The sequence below is a fragment of the Neopsephotus bourkii genome, unplaced genomic scaffold (genome assembly GCF_033783945.1).
Source record: "Neopsephotus bourkii isolate Nb327-2 ecotype Australia unplaced genomic scaffold, CSIRO-AGI_Nbou_v1 NB_860, whole genome shotgun sequence".
Taxonomy (NCBI): domain Eukaryota; kingdom Metazoa; phylum Chordata; class Aves; order Psittaciformes; family Psittacidae; genus Neopsephotus; species Neopsephotus bourkii.
Genome location: NW_026901356.1, coordinates 2,107,218 through 2,127,340, shown reverse-complemented (window position 1 = coordinate 2,127,340; position 20,123 = coordinate 2,107,218). Strand labels below are relative to the sequence as shown.

General features: G+C 34.4%; 1 protein-coding gene across 7 annotated transcripts in view; it reads right to left on the bottom strand.

Moving 5' to 3' along the window:
- Positions 1-20,123, bottom strand: part of ELP4 (elongator acetyltransferase complex subunit 4) — a 142,194-nt gene that overhangs the window by 82,810 nt on the left and 39,261 nt on the right. For 6 of the 7 annotated variants that reach the window (XM_061356634.1, XM_061356638.1, XM_061356639.1 and 3 more), the window contains exons 6-7: positions 17,304-17,388; positions 11,796-11,984 (exon numbers count right to left, since the gene is read on the bottom strand). In XM_061356634.1, coding sequence (XP_061212618.1) covers positions 11,796-11,984; positions 17,304-17,388 — 274 coding nt within the window. The remainder of the gene's footprint in view (positions 1-11,795; positions 11,985-17,303; positions 17,389-20,123) is intronic. The other variant, XM_061356640.1, reaches the window with a different exon arrangement.

Here is a 20,123-nt window from a genome sequence, read left to right as displayed (position 1 = left end):
GTCTGCTGATTATGGTTTTGTTTTTAAAGTGTGTAAAAATATTCCCCTGGCTTAATGCAGTGCATCTTGGGAAATATCTCGCACAGTGAATCGCCACACCAAACAGACATTTGCTTATGTGGCATTGTTGCCATAGATTTGTATCTATCATGTATTTTCTAGTTTGCAGCGTTCAGCACATTAATGTTCAATCAAAGCTGACGTCAGCACACAGATACTTGTGATGTATGGCATCCTGACATAAACACACAAATCATGTTGCCCCATCTGGGCTTGAAAATTTAACAGAGCTCCAGATCTTCCTCCAGCCCCATACAAATCTACCTCCTGCTTCTGGCATAAACTTGGCAGCTCTGGAGGTGAGCCAGGACATGGTTAGGAGGGAAGCCAGGAATGGGGAGATTCAGGGAAAGAGTTTGTTGGCAGCTAGAAGAGGCATTGTTTTAAATTGCATGCAAAAATAAAAAAACCCCAAACCCCAACCCAGTCCTGAAAAGTTTTCAGTCTTGCTAGATGTACTGCAGGTCTTCTTCATTAGTTAGTTCAGCCAAAATGTAATTATTCTAACAACATGGTTGCAAGCCTGTTGTGCAGACTGGGCTGGGCGTTCATTCTGTATCTTACTTTGTGCTTGCTGTCTTAGAGAGACATTATCTTTTAAGGGCAAACTTATAATATTAGGGCTTAACCAAAGTGTAGTTTCAAAACAATAGGAAACTAGACATATTTGTTTAACCAGCTTTTGGGAAGGGCAATTATATAAGAAGATTGCTTTGTCCTAACTTATTTGCAGAATCTACATAGCTTCAAGTAATTATTTGTGTGTATTTGTAAATACTTATTTACAAATAAACATATCATCTCCTGTGTCTGAGTATAAAGCACAGTATTGTACCAACAAAAATACATGTACAGCCTCTGTACGTTAATACTGTGTGTTTCTACTGTATTGAGTTCTTACTGTACTGCAATTTTACTATTACTACTAATAATCAAATCAATCTTGGTTCATCTGTATTCTGTATTAGGAAAAAACCCCTCTCTTTTTGACTCTGCTCTAATTTCTAGTTCTCCTCTGATTTCCTGTCAAATTTTTTATAACACCAAGAGATATGTCCTCCCATTTTTATTTCATCAGTTTCTAAAGAAATTAAAAAGCTGACAAAATTTAAGTAATAATAATATTTAATTTTTTTAGTCCTCCCACTGGATTAAGTATAAAAAGTAAAAAAATTGAAAATGTTCTTAGAATGGCCTCAACTTTTGTACATAGTACCCATCTCAAAATTTAATAGGAAAATAAGAGACTCATGTTAAAGCTCTACAATGAGATCCAACTAGCACCTGTATAAATACATTAAGCTCTTGAATCACATGGGCTTCATGTGTTTGCATTTGTAATCAGATCAATACATCAACATAATTTTAATATTAATTCATATATTGGATTGAAAATAAGGTATTTTAAGACTATGTCTCTTCAAAGAGACATTAGTCCTATCTTTTGACAGAGGGTTTTATTTGACTTCTGTACCTTTACATCCTAGTAATCTAATTCCATCACTGATTTTATTTTAAAACATTTAATTAAAGACCTAATACATCAAATCCTAAAATGGATTTCATTACCTAAAAAACTACTTACAAGCAACTGCTAGCACTGGAACAAAAGCCAGTAAGTTGCATACATTCCCCATATAACAGCAGAGAATTTAAAGATGAATTCAGATATTCCCCCCAAGCTTAGGTAAATTGTAATTGCAGGCAACAGTTTGTGTTGTTAACAGCAGGTGAGTGCAGAAATCCTGACACTTCATTTGAAAGACGGTCTCAATAATAAACAGCAAGCAAACAAGTACATGCAAAGTAATAGGAACCTTATAAACTTAAAGCATATTTTGGTGTGCGAATTTTCACAAAAAAGATCAATACTAGCTTGTGCCACATTGGACTATAAGGAAGCACTGTCTGGATGTCCAATAGATAAATAATTCTTGATATTTTCTGAGAGATTATCACACAGTTCTGTGGTAATGACTTCACAATATGCAAATATTTACCACTTGCCATCACTACTTAATCTCCAAAGAATTATAAATTGAAAGGCTATGTAAATAATTACTGCTTAGAAAATCCAAGAACTACCCATACATTTTGAGAAAAGAATTTAGGTATCAGGCTCTTGTACTAGTTATATAGAGATACAGTTTGTGCACTTCTTCACCATCCACAAATCCTCAAAAGATTAATAACTGCTCTGCCAAACAGTGTTTTAGCAGTAATTAACAAAGACTGCAAAGTATAAAATTCTATACTTGCTCTAAGTTGATTAGCACTGTTTTCAGTGCTTGCACACACCAAACCTACTCACTGAACTTTGGATTTTGGCTCCAAAATGAATATACACTCAGGCCACTGGAACATAAGATGAGGAACAATACATAAACAAAGATCTCTACCAGTGTCACAACAAAACTGAGTACAAGCATGATGTCTTTGCTGGAAGACAGGTATCCTAGAAATATATTTCAAGATTTACTACAAATAATGTCTTCAAGTGACAAGAAATTCACATTTAGGGATTCAGACTGATCAGGCACCTTCTTTTACCTCTGAAGAACCTTACTGACTAAAATAGAGCTTAAGTATAAGTATCTGTTCATACGGCTGATATCACAGAAGCTTGATGTTGGTTCATTTGTTCAGATACACAGTGTATTGCACTAGCTAATTTCAAGCAATGAATAGCATTTTTGAATAATTTCATACAGGTTACAGAAGCAAAGAAAGGACAAGTAGTGAAGACATGAGCAGGTAATTAGATACAACCTACTTGTAAAAATGGGAAGGGAGTAACAAAGCATCTGCTGGCCAATATGTCACATGAGGTATTAATTCCAGATTTTGGTTGATTTTCTTGAAGTTGCTTTTAATAATGTGTGTCCTGATAGTCTTCAGAGTCTTTCAACTGTGAAACTAGTTAGAACTATTATTTTTGTTTCCTAAAAACTCAAAACATTTGAGGCATGGTTCCCTTATCTTACACCTAAACCACTATCACTGCTATAGGAACACTTCAATGCTATTATCAAATATATAAGACGACGGTGGATGGCACAGAATCCATAAAAAAAATTCAGGATAAGTTTTCAGGAAGAATTATCAGCTTGGAAATAAAAACTAAGTATTATGTACACAAAAATCTTTAGATCTTCACTGAAAATGGATGGCCTTTACTTGTCTACTACTTGAGCTATAAAAGTATTTAATGCCAGCAAACCTTAGCACCCTACAAAATAAAAGTATGTCTGTTTTGCCATGAGAGGAAAGACCTAAAAAGACCAACGCTGAAATAAATGATTACTCAACAGGTAAAACAAAGAAGTCAATAACAGTTGCTGCTGAGGCCTACAAAACCAAAAGTGAGAACAAAGACTATATAGGTTAAAACAAACTTTCCATCTGTTGATCTCCAAGTGCTTTACAAAAGTCCTGCATTCCTCATTTCCAAGTCAAGCAACAAGCACAAAGATGTCATGTGAGTTGTCCAATGTCACAAGACAGTCAACAGTAAGCTGGGAACTGAACTCAGCCTTTCACTAAGTATTTTCCCTCTATTTGAGACCTGGCTTAGGAGGTTGCATCTGTGTCTTTGGAGTATCAGGAAAATACTTGGTGGTATAAAGATAATGTGGGAGTCAAAGCTCAGAAAGCTGGGCGCTCAAAATCCCATTAATATCTGGCTGAAAGAGGTGACAGATGTACAGGGTGTTAAAGACTGACATGTTTTGAGCTGAATCCCTGTTCAATGCTTTTCTGACTCTTTCCTTAGCAGTTGGTAGCTGAAAGCACAGGCTACATGTGAGTATGAACAGTTCTGGGGTGCAGTTGCGTGAGTCCTGCAGCAGTGGGTAGATAAAATAAACCTCATTGAGCTCTTCTCCAGTGAAGGGTGAAGAGCTAGGAAGAAATGAGTATAAAACCTGGGCTGAGGTCAGCCTAGCATCTTCCCTAAATACTATCTGGTCCTTATTAATGAGATTACCTCATTGTTATAAAGCATATATATATGGAAAACTCTATGGTATTATTTGTCTTTAATCTTTAATAACAGCAAAAATGAAATGACCATTTGAGCAGATTTGTTTAGAAAATTAAACACACTGAGTGCTATGAGTTGGTCATAGTGTAGTAGAGATACAAAAGTAGACTGAAAGAATGAGAGTGATATTACAAGTAAGCTATAACAGAACTTAATGTATAACAAAAATGAATGTATTTGAAACCAACTAGCTTAACTGAAATCCTGTGACTCCCTTAGGAATTATTAATTTTATATATAAAGTTTAGGAGGTCTTGTTGCAATTTTGCCTGCAAAAAATGTCACTGTGTTTTGCTTACCAATTCAAAAAGGCCAACTATTGCTGCAACTTTAATTCTTTAAACAGTGAATCACATTTTACTCACAGGTGACCAAAAAGATCCTCCACCATTATTTCAAATATTAGTACACAAATATCAAATGGAACAGCTAACTGATTCTGAAAGATGACAAAATATAAAATAATTTTAAAACCGAATCCCTTACTCAGTGTAAAATTATAGGTTGTCATCAGAAGCAGGCTGGCAAAGCTGGGTCCAGATGGGAAATTGGCTGGGCAATAAGAGGAGGTAGGGTGGAAATGATGGGTACGGTGGAAACGGTAGGAACCTAAAGAAAGACATGACTGCTCCCTCTGCTGGCAAGGTTCTCATCTGCTTTAATTTTTAACTAATGAGTAGGCATTTCTTTAATTATTTAGGATTTAGCCAATAAATAATGCAGAATGTTCCTTCCTCAGTCTGTTGCTGTGTGTTTGCACATTTTTGAACTTATGGTGCCCTATTTCACTAGAATAATTTGCCACAGAATTAAGGCTCAGATGGATATCTAATGGTAGAGTTACAGGCTTTATATTTTAATTGTTCTGAAAATGACAGACAAGATTAAGCTATTTAACCTTCAAAATACTCTGTTTTACAACGTATACACATTTTATTTAATTTACATATTTCATAACACTACAATAAATTGCTCATCATATCATACTGTAACAAGAACCATCTATGAAGCAGTTATACTATAAAATGAAACGTTCTGCAACACAAGCATACTAAATTAGTCACTCCAAAAAAGCCCTGTTCTTCCTTGCCAGAGAATTCAGTGATAATGCTTGTATTAAAACTTAATTAGAAGATGAAGGTAAGTCATTCATTACTTGATTTGTGATATAAATTAATAGCTGCAGTAAGAACACTTAGAAAAAATCTGTTCTAGGATTTTGGCCTACAACCAGAAGCTCCCAGAACAGGAGGGATCAGCTTTTTTTGCCCACTGCTCTCATCTGAATCCTGGCTGAAAAGCTACTCCAGCTCCCAGCTTTCCAGAAGGCTCCATCCCAGGAATCCTCGCCTGCCATTTGGTTTGCTGATTTTAATCTCCCAGGACTTTCTTACAGTGGCTCCACTATGCTGAACTGGCACTTGCTCCTAGAAGTGAGTTATTATTAAACTTGTAGGTCAATTGTGGCACTAACAACTCTTTGGAAGCTTTCAGCCACGGTGTAGAATTTGCTGGTCTAATTAAATATTAATTCTAAGTGTTACATTCTGTGGCTAAGAGCTTTTATTTTCCATCATCAGTCTGGAAGAGAAAGAGGTTACAAGGCTAATTTATTTATTTATTTATTTATTTTTTTATTCTCCCTAACATTAAAACTTAACTATACAGGCACAAAAACATCATTAAAGATGCAGTATTCCTTTTTATAATGATTATACTGTAATTAATAGAGCAGGTCTAAACAAAAAGATGTAAAATTAGGTTCTGAAATTTCAAGGTTTTTAAACAACACCAAAAGTTCACATACAAATGTTTCTAAGCAAATACTGCACAGAAATTCAATATTCAGTTATTTGAAAATCACTTCAGATGGGAAATACATATGCAATAATTTAAATAGAGTTTTACACAAAATTTATAGCTCTTTGTTCTGAAGTACAATAGACAGCAGATATTTAATGCTAGACTCACAGGGCTTTTTTTACAATAACTTAGACCTCTACTTATGCAAACAAAAAAAAAAAAATGTTTTTCTTCAGAGAAACAGTACTACCTTCCATTTTCTAACAGAATTACTTGTTCAAAGCAGGTACCTACTTTGGTCCTGCATTATTTAAAGTCACTCTTCTAATCTTTACTTATCAGTGTCCAAATGGGCTCAGTACATGAGCCTCTTCCCTTCTGCTTCCATAACAGTTGTGTCCATGTCTGGACACTGGGCATTATATTAACTACTTAGTCCAGTAGCCAAAAGATTCCATATGCTTGAACAGATGACTATCTCCATACTGTGATGGGATATTTAACTGTTTAGGTCTAATATTGCAGTTGAAAGATTTAGTTCTAAATCTTACCTAATTTTTTAAAGTTTTCATAGGAGTATTTTCAGATAATATACGTAAAATGCAAAACAAAATTGTAATGCTGCATATACTCATTAACTTATAAAGTTTAATTTATTCATTTTAGAAAAGTGTCTTTTTTTCTATTAAGAGACAATGCGTTGAAGAGATGGTGATAAGGAAGTGTATATAGCATCCTTCTAAACGTAAAATTTATTAAAATGAGAAGGCTGGTTTTGGCATGCAATTTTAACATACAATGTGACTGTTCATCATAATACGACTAAGTCTGTCAAAAGACAATTAAAATGCGGGTACAAACATATGCTTTGGATGTATACTGTGTTTGTTTTTGAAATGGTACCTGTTACCAAACCACAAGTGGCAGAGCCAGAATACAGCCTATTGGCAACCATAAACTTGTTTTATGAAGCAACAAAATATTTCTATTTCTCCTGCAAATTTATTAGCAAATACTATCAAGGACAATAGAAATAGAAAAAAAAAATAATAATTACTTAATGTTGCCCAATTTAAATTTTAAATCGTATACTTCTCTGAGCTTCCTACTTAATCATAATTTAAAAGATGCTTTTGTGAATGTCCAGAATATACAAACCAGAATATTCAGATATGAAAAAACTATGTGGATAGTCCAAGAACACCTGTCATAAAAGTCATGTCTCTTAGTATTTCTCTGCATAGCTGTTAAAATGTGTTTTTCACATATAAGGAAAACCAATTTGCAACATTAAAAAGCAAGTTAAACAATACCAATATCCCATTTCATCAGACTTTTTTCTACTTTGCAGAAAATTCTGAAAGCTTGCTTAACTATGATATAAAAACTACATATTTGATTTCAATATATATTTGTGCCAGTGGCTACCTTATCAAATACATCAAATACATTTGAATATACAAATACATTTGAAGGGTATTCAGCATTTTACACTTTTTAACTTTCAGAAGTTAGTTCTAAGGCAAACAATCACTCTTAGTTCTTCTCTTCGAAGTAAAGATTTCAAACTGTGAGAAATTTACAAGCTTTAGAAGTTCATACTTTATAATCCTAGATTACCAATGGATTCTAAAGCACTCGATTGCTTGACTTCAGGTTTAGCTGCTAAATTACTCAGTGTGAACACAAAAGCCTATGGATGTGAAAAGGTTTGTTTCAGAATTTTTCTACACCAAAACATACAGTAATATATGCACTTCAGTGAATTCAAGGCATCAAAACATTAATATTGTAGGAAATGAATTTTTTAACATACTGGATGAAATAACGAAAACATCTTGCTAAACAGAACTTCAGACTCCAAGGACCGGTTCTCTAACAAGACTTCTTGATATTGACTTTTCATTAGTCAATTAATTTCCCTTAGTACATGCTGACTAATATGGTTGTTAGTCCTTACCAGTAATAAATACAGCTACAAGTTCAAGATAAAGGATGGCTTTAATAAAAGTGTTACACTTTCTCCCAGTGAAAAGAAGAATCTACTCTAAAAAATATTAATTCATACAAAATTGGGAAGAACAGGAACAGAATTATGAACATTGTTTAGTATTTTGGGAGAAAGATGTTTCTGGATTTATTAATGATTTCCAGTAAAAAGAAGAAAAATACAATAGGAAAAGACTTCAAATTCTAATTTAGGGCTTTTGCAAGTATAAAACAGTGACATTAAAGTCCTTTAAGTGACACTCCCTTGCACAAAAAGTTCTTTTTTTTTTTTTTTTAATTAGGTACTAAAAAAGCACAGATTATCAACATACAGATAAAGAGTCCTTACTTGGTTTTAGAATATTCCTTATATTTGGAAAGTGTAACAACAAATTAAATCCCTCTTCAGTCTGTCTTCCTTGATCAATGCTAAATTTAAAAAATAGAAGTAATTCTCCCTTTTCAAACGCACCATCTGATTTCATAGGCACAATGCATTTTGAAGCAGCAGTAAAAAGACTTGAAAAATAACCTTCCATCAACTATTTTAATCATACTCATAAGTATCTCAATATTTATTATCTGACAGACAGTGTAAGATAAGAGTATGTTCAATCGGTAGAAAATATCAATCAAGTAAAACCTGTCACACATCATCTGAATAAAATTTATAATTGAGTAAGTTTTTAGTGTCATTTTCTTGAAATCCTCTTCCAGAATAATATATGCCTATTTTTGTGGTTGAGAAAAGAGAATTTTCTTTTTTTTTTTTTCATGCACTGCTTGCGCTACAAGTTTCATCAACAAAACACAAAGAATCTGTATTCTTTAGTGGACTACAATTTCTTTAAATTATCCTGAAAAAATGCCTCTGTACACAACCAGATTTCTTTGTAAATTTGTATATTTTACTAAAATATAGCCTTACAGAAGACTGTGAAGACATTCAGTGTCCCATCAAACTGGGTGAATGAGCAACATCTTTGGATAAATGCAATTCAAAGTTATTAAATCAAAGAAAATAAATACCTGGCATAATGAAAGAGCTACATTGGTGGATGTGTACCACAGAAGGGAAAAGCATCAAGAAGAAAATCACTCTTTAATGTTCAGTGGTCATCAAAGAGACAAAACAGACACTAAAATGTATAAAAAGTGAACAAACAATAATAGCATTATTGTATTACATCACTGTAGCAAAGTAAAATGTAATTAAAAGAAAAGTGACTGTTTAAAAACAGATTTAAGAAGCAGCATGAGAAAATTATAAAACAATCGGAATACAGAAAAGATAAAATAGGGACCCTCATGAGCCTCATGTTATTGTCTCATCAGCCAAGAGCAAAGATAGAATTTATGAAAAGGCAAAATTAAACTTTCTGAAAAAGAAAGAAACAAGGTAGATTTAATTTGTGAAAGTACAAGACTGAAAATATTTAGGAAAATATGCAAAAGAAACCAATCTTCAACTATAGATACATACATTCCATATCTATATATATCTATCTGTATCTGCACTATCCATATACTACATATAAAAAATTTAACTAGTCTGGTTTGGAAAGATATTGTCCCTGCTTAAAATCAGTACTACCAGTTGTGAGTTTTCTTTCTTTTTCACTGGAGTAACTAGTACTGGCAGCTGGCACAGACAAGGCATGGTATGAGTGACTACTGAAAATTTAGTTTTTCAAGACAAAGGAAGTAAAAATGAAACTATTTTTCTGTATGTCTTATTCAGCCAACCCCTTGATTTAATTCTGATTTTGAACTTAGATTTATTTGTATGGCAATTATTCATGTGAAGAATTTACTTGCAGACCACCTAATTAATATAGCTGGGAAGTAAAAGATAACAGAAAATACAGAAATAGTAGTTTAGGGAATAAACATGGAATTTACTACATATTCAGAAAGATAGTGTGTATTTTCTTATGCCTTCAGTGTACTGACTTTAAGATTCTACAGAGACAGTGTATGCTAGAACTTACTCTGATCAAATTATATACAGAAATGCACTTAGAAAAAACCCCAAACCCCTCTCTCTTACTCTCTTGGAAAGAAAAGATATTTTCATTACTTTTTTAATCCAGCAAGAAACCTCAGCAACAGAATGGTGAGTAGCTGGGTTGTGAGAATGTGAGCAGCTGCTGTTATTATAACTAAAGGTCTGTCTACGGCTTGAGCCTGAGAGACCACATGTTCGGCTGTCCTCTCATCTTGCCATCCTCACCAATTAACTATTAACATGGAGGGCTGTACACATGCTCTCAGGGGCTCTTTAACAGGCTTCTTGGAGAGTGGAACAACTACACAGCAGGGCTCTGGGAACTGAGTAATGTGGGGTATAAGGAACCCTCAGCAGCTTTGCTCCTCCTAATGACAGTTTTTTCTGTAGTTTAATGGATAAAGAAGGATACATGAAGTTTAATAATTTCAGAAAAATTAAATGCTCTCATTTGTTCAAGGCTGCTAAGCAAAGACTCTAGGATTAATGTTTCTTTGCTGTTTTTTATTCAATATAGTCTGTTACTGTAAAACAATTCTGTGAAAATTAAAAGATCAGTTCTTTAAAAAATCAGACATATTATCAATCTTAACTCCATTCCAATCAATTTATATGGAATTTAAACCACAAACCCAAAAGCAGCCTCCCAGCTGCTAAAACCTTTGTCCTTCAGTTTGCTTCTTAGAGATGCTTCTGGGTTTCTCTAAAATATGATCATACTGTTTATAATTTATAAAAAAAGATTACAATGAAACTGATTGTACATCCCAATTATGGACAGGTAATTCCAACATGTAAAAAGAAGGGTGTTAGTTTTACATTCACAAATTCTATTAATTACATTAAATTTTACTGTCAATCTTTTTGAAGGCAAACTGCCATCTAATGTTTAAAAATAGCTGAGTAAGGAGATGGAGGTTTGCACTGCAAGAGGAATATTCATACACTTTTGATTGCAACGGTAAAATTAGAAAATCAAGTTTCTATATTTCCTAAGGAGTAAGTGCATCAGGTATCTAGATAAATAACATTTCAGGTATTCAAACACCTTTACAAAATGTAATATACGTAAGTAAGTGGTATGTACTTTCCCAAGATAGGATTTAATCTAATGATAAATTCATCTACTATGAAAATACTTTGCATAATAAGAGGTCTTATGCAGTACTTTTTTTTACTATACTGAAATCAAATTAATATGTAAAATTATAGGTTCTCTAGTTGAGAATATGAATAATAATTTTGCTTTTGTAACTTACATTACCACTTGCAGATAAAAAAAAAAAACAAACCAAAAAACCCTCAAACCTTATTGACATTTTTGTTTTAGTAAAAACATTTATTTCCAGAAGATATATTTAAGTGTCCATATACTCTCAGAATAGGTGCTATTAACAGCTCCTGATTTTGCAGTTGGGAAAATTACCCTGATAATGTAACTGGTTTGCTCCTGGTGCCAGTAAATGGGGATATTAGAATTAAAGTGGAAACCTTTATCTTTCAATTCCTGGCTTTAAAAACAAGACTGCACATCATCATAAGGAGCATGTCAGATGAATACACTGGACTGATGAATACACTGGCAAAAAAAAAAAAAAAAGATTAGCAGAATTCTCTTTAATTTTCTACACTTTCTGAAATTTTGCTAGTTTTGAGAAAATTACTAAGACCCACATAAGGCATAACTATCTAAGACGGCTTTATGCTTAGGTCTTTACAGATGTTACAGCATGCTGTCCCACAAAAGTATATAAACACTGCAGCAAAGTCACATTTCAACAGCCCTTTGAACAAAAAGAGTTTCCAAAATTGCATTTATTTTCTTAACATAAACTTCCCATTCTTGCTAGCTGATGTGTCAGCTATGAAATATAGCAAAGAGAGCATTCCTACCTCGATAAGGTGAGCAGGTATTGTAATGATACAGGCTGACAAAGATTTTCTGAGGAGGCCACGGAGAACATACAGGAATTTTGTAAGGCTATGAATATCTTCAGGAGTATCACTGCAACAAATGTCATCACCCCACAACAAAGAGCCCAGACTCTGAATTCCTATCCGCAAAATATTCTTTTGTTTTTTCTATTGGGAAAAAAAATACAAAAGAAGTCACGTTTGATTTTTTGTACACACTAAGAGGAAAATTTCATGTAATGCATTTAAAAAATACAGTGCATAGAATTCACATCCATAATAGGAACACAGTTTATGTAATCATAGCTTAATCTCAGTTGATCTTGTAAAAATTACAAATGGAATGGCATTTTATTCACTGACTGGATATCATACTATGCCAGCTAAGCAAATACAAATTAAAATTCAGAAATACCAAACTACTAATCAGCATATTTTAACTTGTTAAATGTCAGTATATTCTGAGACAAAATCCAATAATACTGTGATTATTCCTGCCCTTTCTCTCCTCCTTAGAAAACATGCTAAAGAATCTCCCAGTTCTAAACTGGTCTGCTGGGAAGGCCTGAGATTAATCAAAACACAACTTTTCTCTCTATTTTCAGCTTTCCACTGTGTTACTTTCACAACCTGATTATTCATCTGGCTTCAGTTTCACTTCTGCTACTTCTAAAGGAACAAGGTCAGTGGTCTATCTCACCAGTGTATGGCCCTTTCACTATTTTAGATGTCTTTAAGTATCGTCTATATTCTTGTTAATTCCTTCCAACTACTGAAGGAAGGTTTACCCACAGCTATGGAGAAACTGAGTCTGATGCTGATGTCTGAGACATCAGCAGATTGTCTCTTAAGGACCACACCTTTCTGAAAGTCCTTGACGTTAAGTGTGGACCTGCTTTAGTTAGCTACTGGGTACTAGAATCTAAGCTGTTTTGACATGTAAAATCCTAAACAGCCACTTGTGTTACCTGCCTAAGACTCTTTGCTGCCCTGCAGTAGGCAGAAGAGCAGCCAACAGATGCAGAGGTCCCTTTTCTGAAGGGGCAGATTATGAAACCAGACTTATAATTTGTTTATGCAAAATAAATGTCATCTCTCATTTCAGATGATGACAAATCCCACTTCTGCTTATTTGATGTGACCTTTCCTGGTGATCTTTGAGAAGGATTTGAGGTACATTTGCTATCAAAGGATGAGACACCCTTGTTGAAAGACTTCCTGTACAAGATGATCAAAAATACATTTCTAGAATTCAGGGTTCATAATTAAAGGCTTTTTTAAATTTTATAAAATACATATGCACACACACACACACACATATATAAATACTAGTTTTGATAAATAAAAACTTCCACGTACTTTCATTACACTGAAGTCCTTTGATAAATTGTAGATGTTCATCTCCACCAGCTGGAATAAACAGTCACTCTCAAGCACAAAATATTGCACTGCTGCTCTGGACATCCAGAGGAAATATTTGGACAAGACACGAGGCTACTCTTACAAATACTTCCTTTTCCATATTGGTTAGACAGAGCTTGAGTTGTGAAACACAGCTACTACCACATGGCTCTACACCCATCCCACTCTCATGGCTTATACAGTGAGCTGATCTGCCAATTTGCTCACTATCTTTGTGGAAGCAATATATATTTTAACTCTGGTTGACTCCTTACTCTTGGGCTTTGCAGGCTTTACTTAGGTAAAGTTAACTTTTTACACTGCCATATGAAGATCAGGAAAACAGCACAGGATAATATGACACAATCTGACTTCTCTGTATGATATTTGTTAGACTTGGACGTTCAGAGTTGTAAAAAGAGCAGGGAAAATAGAAGCTAGACCAGTATTCTTTAGCGACTTTTAATCAGGGCAGATTCACACATTTCTTGATGTGTGTTTAAACCATAGTACAGTATCAGGCATTTAAGAAAACAGCTTTATTCAGTTATAATTGATATTGACCATGCAGAGAAAGTGTTCTGGGATTTCAGAATTTCACAGCAAACATACATAAGTCTTACAGAAACTTTTTTAATGAGAAAAACATTTTGTCTTAAGAACATACATTACAACACCCAAAGTATCAGTTCTCTTATTGGACAAAGGATAAGAGATGCTTGTTTCACAATATTAAACTGTAAGAGTTGTAAAAGACATAGCTATTCAAACACCAGATATCAGATGTATTTATTTTGGCCAGTAACAGAATTTCTACTGGTATAATTGTCAGGGCCAATGGCTTATTCCATAACTGAAATATAAGAAAAGCCCAAGTCTAATATTCTATAACAACAAATCTACAGTAAACAGTAGGATAACATTTTTTTAGATTTGCCACTAGATCTTTTTACTGCCATTAGCTTGGAAATTTGGATTTTTGTTGTTGTTTGTTTTTTTAACCTTTTTCATGTAATCTTTGTAAGAATGTTTGCTTTGGTAGCAAGAATTCTGATTATGGAGAATTAAAAACCCCAACTCCAAGTGAACAAAAAACCAGTCTCCTCCCAACTTTATCATTCAAAGTCACCCAGCTTGAGCTTCAAAGCATACCAAAGAAATGGTAAGGACACAGAGTTGCGTAGGAAAGTTCTGTTGTCAAACATGAAAACCCCTAAATATTCTCAAACAAACAAGTGCTCTCCTGTATGACTTCAAACTGTGCTCAATTTATGAAGAATTAAAATTAATGATCAGCAGCAAAGAGTTACTAGGGACTTTTAGAAAGGATGTAAAACTGATGTTCATATTTTTAGGTTAGTCATTCAAACAACACATTTCCAGATAGATCTTGGCTGTCAGTGCGAACGAACAAGTCAGTACTTTGGTTAACTTCAACCAAACTTTTCTGTAGCCTAATACCTGTAACAGGATTTTTTGTCCAAAGGCCCTCAAAGTCATGCAGGATTGTTAAGAAATATAAATCTACAAGGGCAAACAGCAGACAGTTGTATAAAACTAACATTAACTCGTATTGCTAGGTTCCAGAGATGCCTATTTTTATCAGTGGTCTACTAAGCCTCTAACAGCAGTTTTCACTAATTTTCCTAATTGTGTCGAACCTCTGAGAACTGGGGTGAGCCACCTTCTGCTCACTCTTCCTCAGGCCCCTCTCCAAATACTGGTCAAAAGCAGTAGCAAGTCTGAGTATCATAGGCCTACTAGCGTGAAATTAGCCAAAAATATCTGAAAACTCTACCAGTCAGGTTAAATTTTTCATAGGAATCCTAATCCAAGAAGCAACACATTTCTAGACCTCCACAATCTAGAGATTTTGGAAGGATTACACTTCACAATAAAATGAAGCTTTAATGTCATCACCTTTTGTCAATCATAGACAGCGATTAATGGATCTTAAAAGGTCCATTAAATCAGTAAATAAATCTCCTGAAAATCCACTACCTTTTGCAACATGTTGGCCTTTGCAGGTTTCTCTGAACTTCATGAAAGCCACTGCAGCAGGACCCACCCAAAAGGAAGATCACTGTCTGGGGGTGAGAAGAGCATATATGAACAAACTTCTCAGAAGCTTGGACAGGACTCAGGTCCAGAAGAGTACAGGCTGGTCCTTACTCTACGATCTTCCTATCTGGCTACTTAAAAAGTACTTCTGAATGTTTAGTAAGTAGAGAGGTGAATTTCTCAGATTTAGAAGATAAAAAGATCCAAGGTATCTTCTGGGCCATAACAACATTTAATTCTGGATGTATTTTTAAGAAGCATTATATTCTGCTTCTAAATGTACGAAATTTCAGTGTACAAAGAAAGAAGACACATGGGGAAAAGAAGGAATCTTAAAAGAAAGTAACAGAAACCACTCCAGGAAATCATATGCACTGAAAAATCAAATGCAAAATGAAAATATCATATGCATTGAAAAATCATATGCATTGAAAATGCATATTCATTCTCTTGAAACAGACTGAGGTGAGCGCTAATGGTTTTCTAGACAGATAAACTGGCCTGAAAAGGGACTCTTTTTCTACTTTTTAAAACTACACCTCAGAATCTTATATACGTAATTTCGTGAACATATATTTTTAAATTGATTAATGTTAAATTGATCAGTACTGTTCTTGCTTTATTTACACTTGTAAGGCATTTTAAAACAATGAATAACAGCTGCAGAAAACAGCTATCCAGGAGGGTTTTGCTTGCAAGAAAAAAAAACAAAAAAATACTGGCTCTGACCAGCCTTCATTTTCTTTTACTTGTAAAAAAAAAATTCAGGAATAGACAAATAAAAATAAGAAACACTAGCCTAATCTCTTCAGTATGTGGTGGTTTGCAGACTGACGGTTGGCAGGGTGTTTGTTTCACTCAGTACTGCTCTTTGCAGCTCTCAGGCTTCCACAGGACCTGTCACTCTGCAGGAGGAGCATCTCTGTAGGCGGAGTCGTGTGGTGGAATGACATACCTGTTGCCATGGCTACCACAGCACGGGGGGAGAGGTGTCTGTCAGGAACCAATTTACTTCTCCAGACTGGCACTGCCACCAAAGCAAAGGCAGGCTCTCCCATAAAGCTCAGCAGACACTGAACACCAACAACCTAAATTTACATACAAGTGTTCTGTGCAGGTAATGCTTCTATAACATGCTGTTAGACACAAAAACATCCATTCCAACATTATCTTCCCCACAAAAAATATTTCTAAGAAGATATTCAACTATAGTGCACAGCGAGGGTCTCTGCACCTATACTACCAAACTTCTATTGTAGCAACACTGCTATTCTACAATAAAGACAATTTACCTGTCAATTAAGCACCAATATATGTAATTTATTATTTTATTTCCATTAACTCCAAAGAACTTGCATATTACTGAATATGACAAAGAATAATAGATAGGGCTCTGCTCAAATTAAAAAAAGGGCTTTCCGCCTATGTTGTTACATTTAAAATGTTTTTGATTACCCACAATATGATTTATGAAGAGTACAGAGATTATTAGAAATCTGGTAAGCTGTTTTGATTTGTGAGTTGAAATAGCATTCTTATTTCTTTACTTGTGTTTCAATGCTTGCTATATAAAGATGCATGTCATTTAATTCATTAAAATATTCACTCCACTCCACTTCAAATAACATTGAAAAGTACTGAAAGTTTAAGATTAAATGTTCAATCTCAACAGTCTTGAATGTATTATTGCTAAAGCTGTAGTCTGAAAATCCCCCACTGCAGGGGAAAATGTGTTTTGCTTAATTTGATTATATTTGGCAATCCATTTATTAGTTAATTGCACAGAATATGCATTTACTAATGTTAACTTACAGTTCTTCCTCGCATGGTCTCGCATCTGTAACAGGTAACAACTCCCAAAGCATATTAAAATATGAAGCACACACTATATTTACTTTGCTTCTTTACTCCTGCAATGCTTAGAAACAGTTCTTTCTTTGTTATTTTGTCCAAGGCCTTCTTATGCCACCCTTGAAAATTCAGAAAACTACATTAGTTACAGAAGAGTACAATGGTCTTCAGTACCTGGGGATCGGAGCCATCAAACCCTTGCTGGCAAATGACCCTCTGAATGGACAGAAGCAGCCTTCCATAAGCACTGTTCATATTACTGTTGGTAAGAAGACATAGTTTAGTAACACATTTTAATACTTTTCTACATGTCTCTAACAGCTGTATTAAAAAAAAAAAATACAAGCAGATGTAGCACTCGGTCTGAAAGCATAATATAGAAAAAAAGAGTCACAGAAGAAAAAAGAGCTAACCCTCTTAGAATAAAGTTGACATTCTAAGCAGTTGTGATTGTTTCATGACAAGTAGTATCATGCTCAGACATTTAGTGAAAGCTAACATCTCTAGGGATTAAGATAACTTAATTACATCAGGCTTATATCCATCTAGAAGATTAATGATTTAATGTTATCAACTTAAAGTAGAAATCATCACAGCACAGCACTAATCTATAACTGAAAAAGACCTACCCTACTGCTACTCCAAGGAACAGCTGACTTTCTACTACTGAAAAAATTAACACGACAACTGCTACAACAATCAAGATCAAAAAAAACCCCAAACAAAACAAAAAAACAGAAAGAGACAACACTTTCTGAATTCAAAAGTTCATGCAGTTAATTTGTTTTATTAAGAGAGTAAGACATATTTACTATGGTTCCATTTTGTATCCACACAGTACAGGTGTTATCATGACAGCTGAATTGTGAGATAGAATTTATTTTATGTATTATTTAGAAAATACAGCATAAGTAAAGCAAACCAGAAGCTAAAAATGGATTTAAGCAGACTTAAAACCAAATGAAAGTTCAGCAAGTTGTCTTGTCAAAATCTCAGAAGGTTCAGTTCCTTGACATCCAAAGCACATTTTTAGACATCCATCCCAGCTATGCTCTCCAGGCCACAGGCTGATACATACAAAGTACAGAAAGATCTAATCTTTAAAAAAAAGAAGCCAGTTGTTCACTTTTGAAAGAGACATACTATTTTGTTAAATCCCATAGAGAGTACTGGCTTGTGTGTCTGGACTTGATGGAGGTTCCTCACTGCCCTTCTATCTTTTCTAGAATCACCATTTCCTTGTAGGCTCATTAATTCCTATCAAGGGTTGTGGACTCAAACCTTCTCCTGTACTTCTTGGGAAATATGACAAATTATTTTGAAAATGTTGTCACTAAAAATACTTTTAATTGCTCCAATAATTTTATATGTTGGGTTTGATAACCGCCTGGGTGGGAACTGACCTTGAAAGATATCCAAACATTAATGAAACTATTCCTGCTACTTTAGTAGAGCCAAATATTATTCAAATATATTTTACTGATGAACACCTAAATAAACCCAAATAAACTGCTTTCATGCTTTTGCACAGGAGAGAAGACAGCTCTTCTTAGAAGCACTTCAGAGTTACAAACATCTGACTTTTACACCATAGCTTTAACTCAGAATTCTGCATTTCCTTCAAGTAGCAATCCAAACTCAACCCCCCAAAATGATATATTTAAGTTACAAACATTTACAATCAAATAAGCCATACAGTGTTACTAAATTCAAGTTCTGAAATATTTAATGTTATAGAACATTGAGAGATTACCCTTCTCAGATATAAATAAAAGGGAGAATCCTCAAATTAAACTGCATTTATTTGTTTTCAGATTTAGCAGCCTACAAGGCTACTGGTTAAACTGATATACCTTAATAGTTTAACTCTCTGTGAAATTCACAGCTGAAAATAACTGGTAATACATAATCTCAACATGACATTTAACCTGTAAAGTCTACCTTGCTATACAAAAAAAGCATCTCAAAGAGGAATGAAAGAGTAAACTTTTTCTTATGAAGTCAACTACTTTCATAGTGTTTAGCTGCAAAAGGGATGTCTGCTAAATGTTATACCTGTACAGTCTTGCAGGTGTCACTTGACAGGGCTGGTGGCAGCAAAGAGGGCTTTAGCCTCCAAACTAGTCAAAATGTCCTCTCTCTCCATGTGTTTGCACTATTCCAACAAACACATAATCCTTGTTGCTTATGGAGTGCTGTGATTTCTTCCTGCTTTTGCCAGAGCTGGAGAGAACCCGCAACACTACACAATAACCAGAATTTGTGTACCCTTTTGGATACTCCTTTACCCTTCTGGAAAAAATAGAAGCTGCCGCTCACCACCATTAGAAAGGAGTCTGCAACTGTCTTTTAGCCACAGCTAGGGACACAGTATGTGTAATACGAAAAGATTACTGTGGTCTTTCTCACCACAAACTACCATTTTCAAGTTTGTGTATCTACCAATTCTTTTGCTTGTGAGTGCTATGCTATCTATAGAGATGCCAGAGAATATACTGCAATCACAATACTTTTCAATTCTTGATTTGTTACTAACTTGCTTTTAAAAGCTAATGGATAAAAGAATAAAATACCAGAATTAAAGTGTCCCAAAATTAAAACAAACTCCATATTTGGCAGCGCTCAAGCCAGGCCGGACAAAGCATTGGTTGGCATGATCTAGTGTGAGGCATCCCTACCCATGGCAGGGGGTTTGGAACTAGATGATCTTAAGGTCCTTTCCAACCCAAACCATTCTACGATTCTATGGTTCTGTCTTCAATGAATCCATCCACGAAAGATTTGCAGCAAAGAAAGAATTAAAGAAAATAATGTAATGAATATAAAATTTTTAAAATTTATAAATATGTGCTCATTTACTTCTTGCTAAAGTATTAATGGTTTACTTGAATTTGAAGCATGCAATGTAAACAAGGACATGAAAAATATTGTGGAAACACTATTTATAAAACCAAGCTCCATTACCCTTCTGGCAGTGGTTGGTATAATATTTAA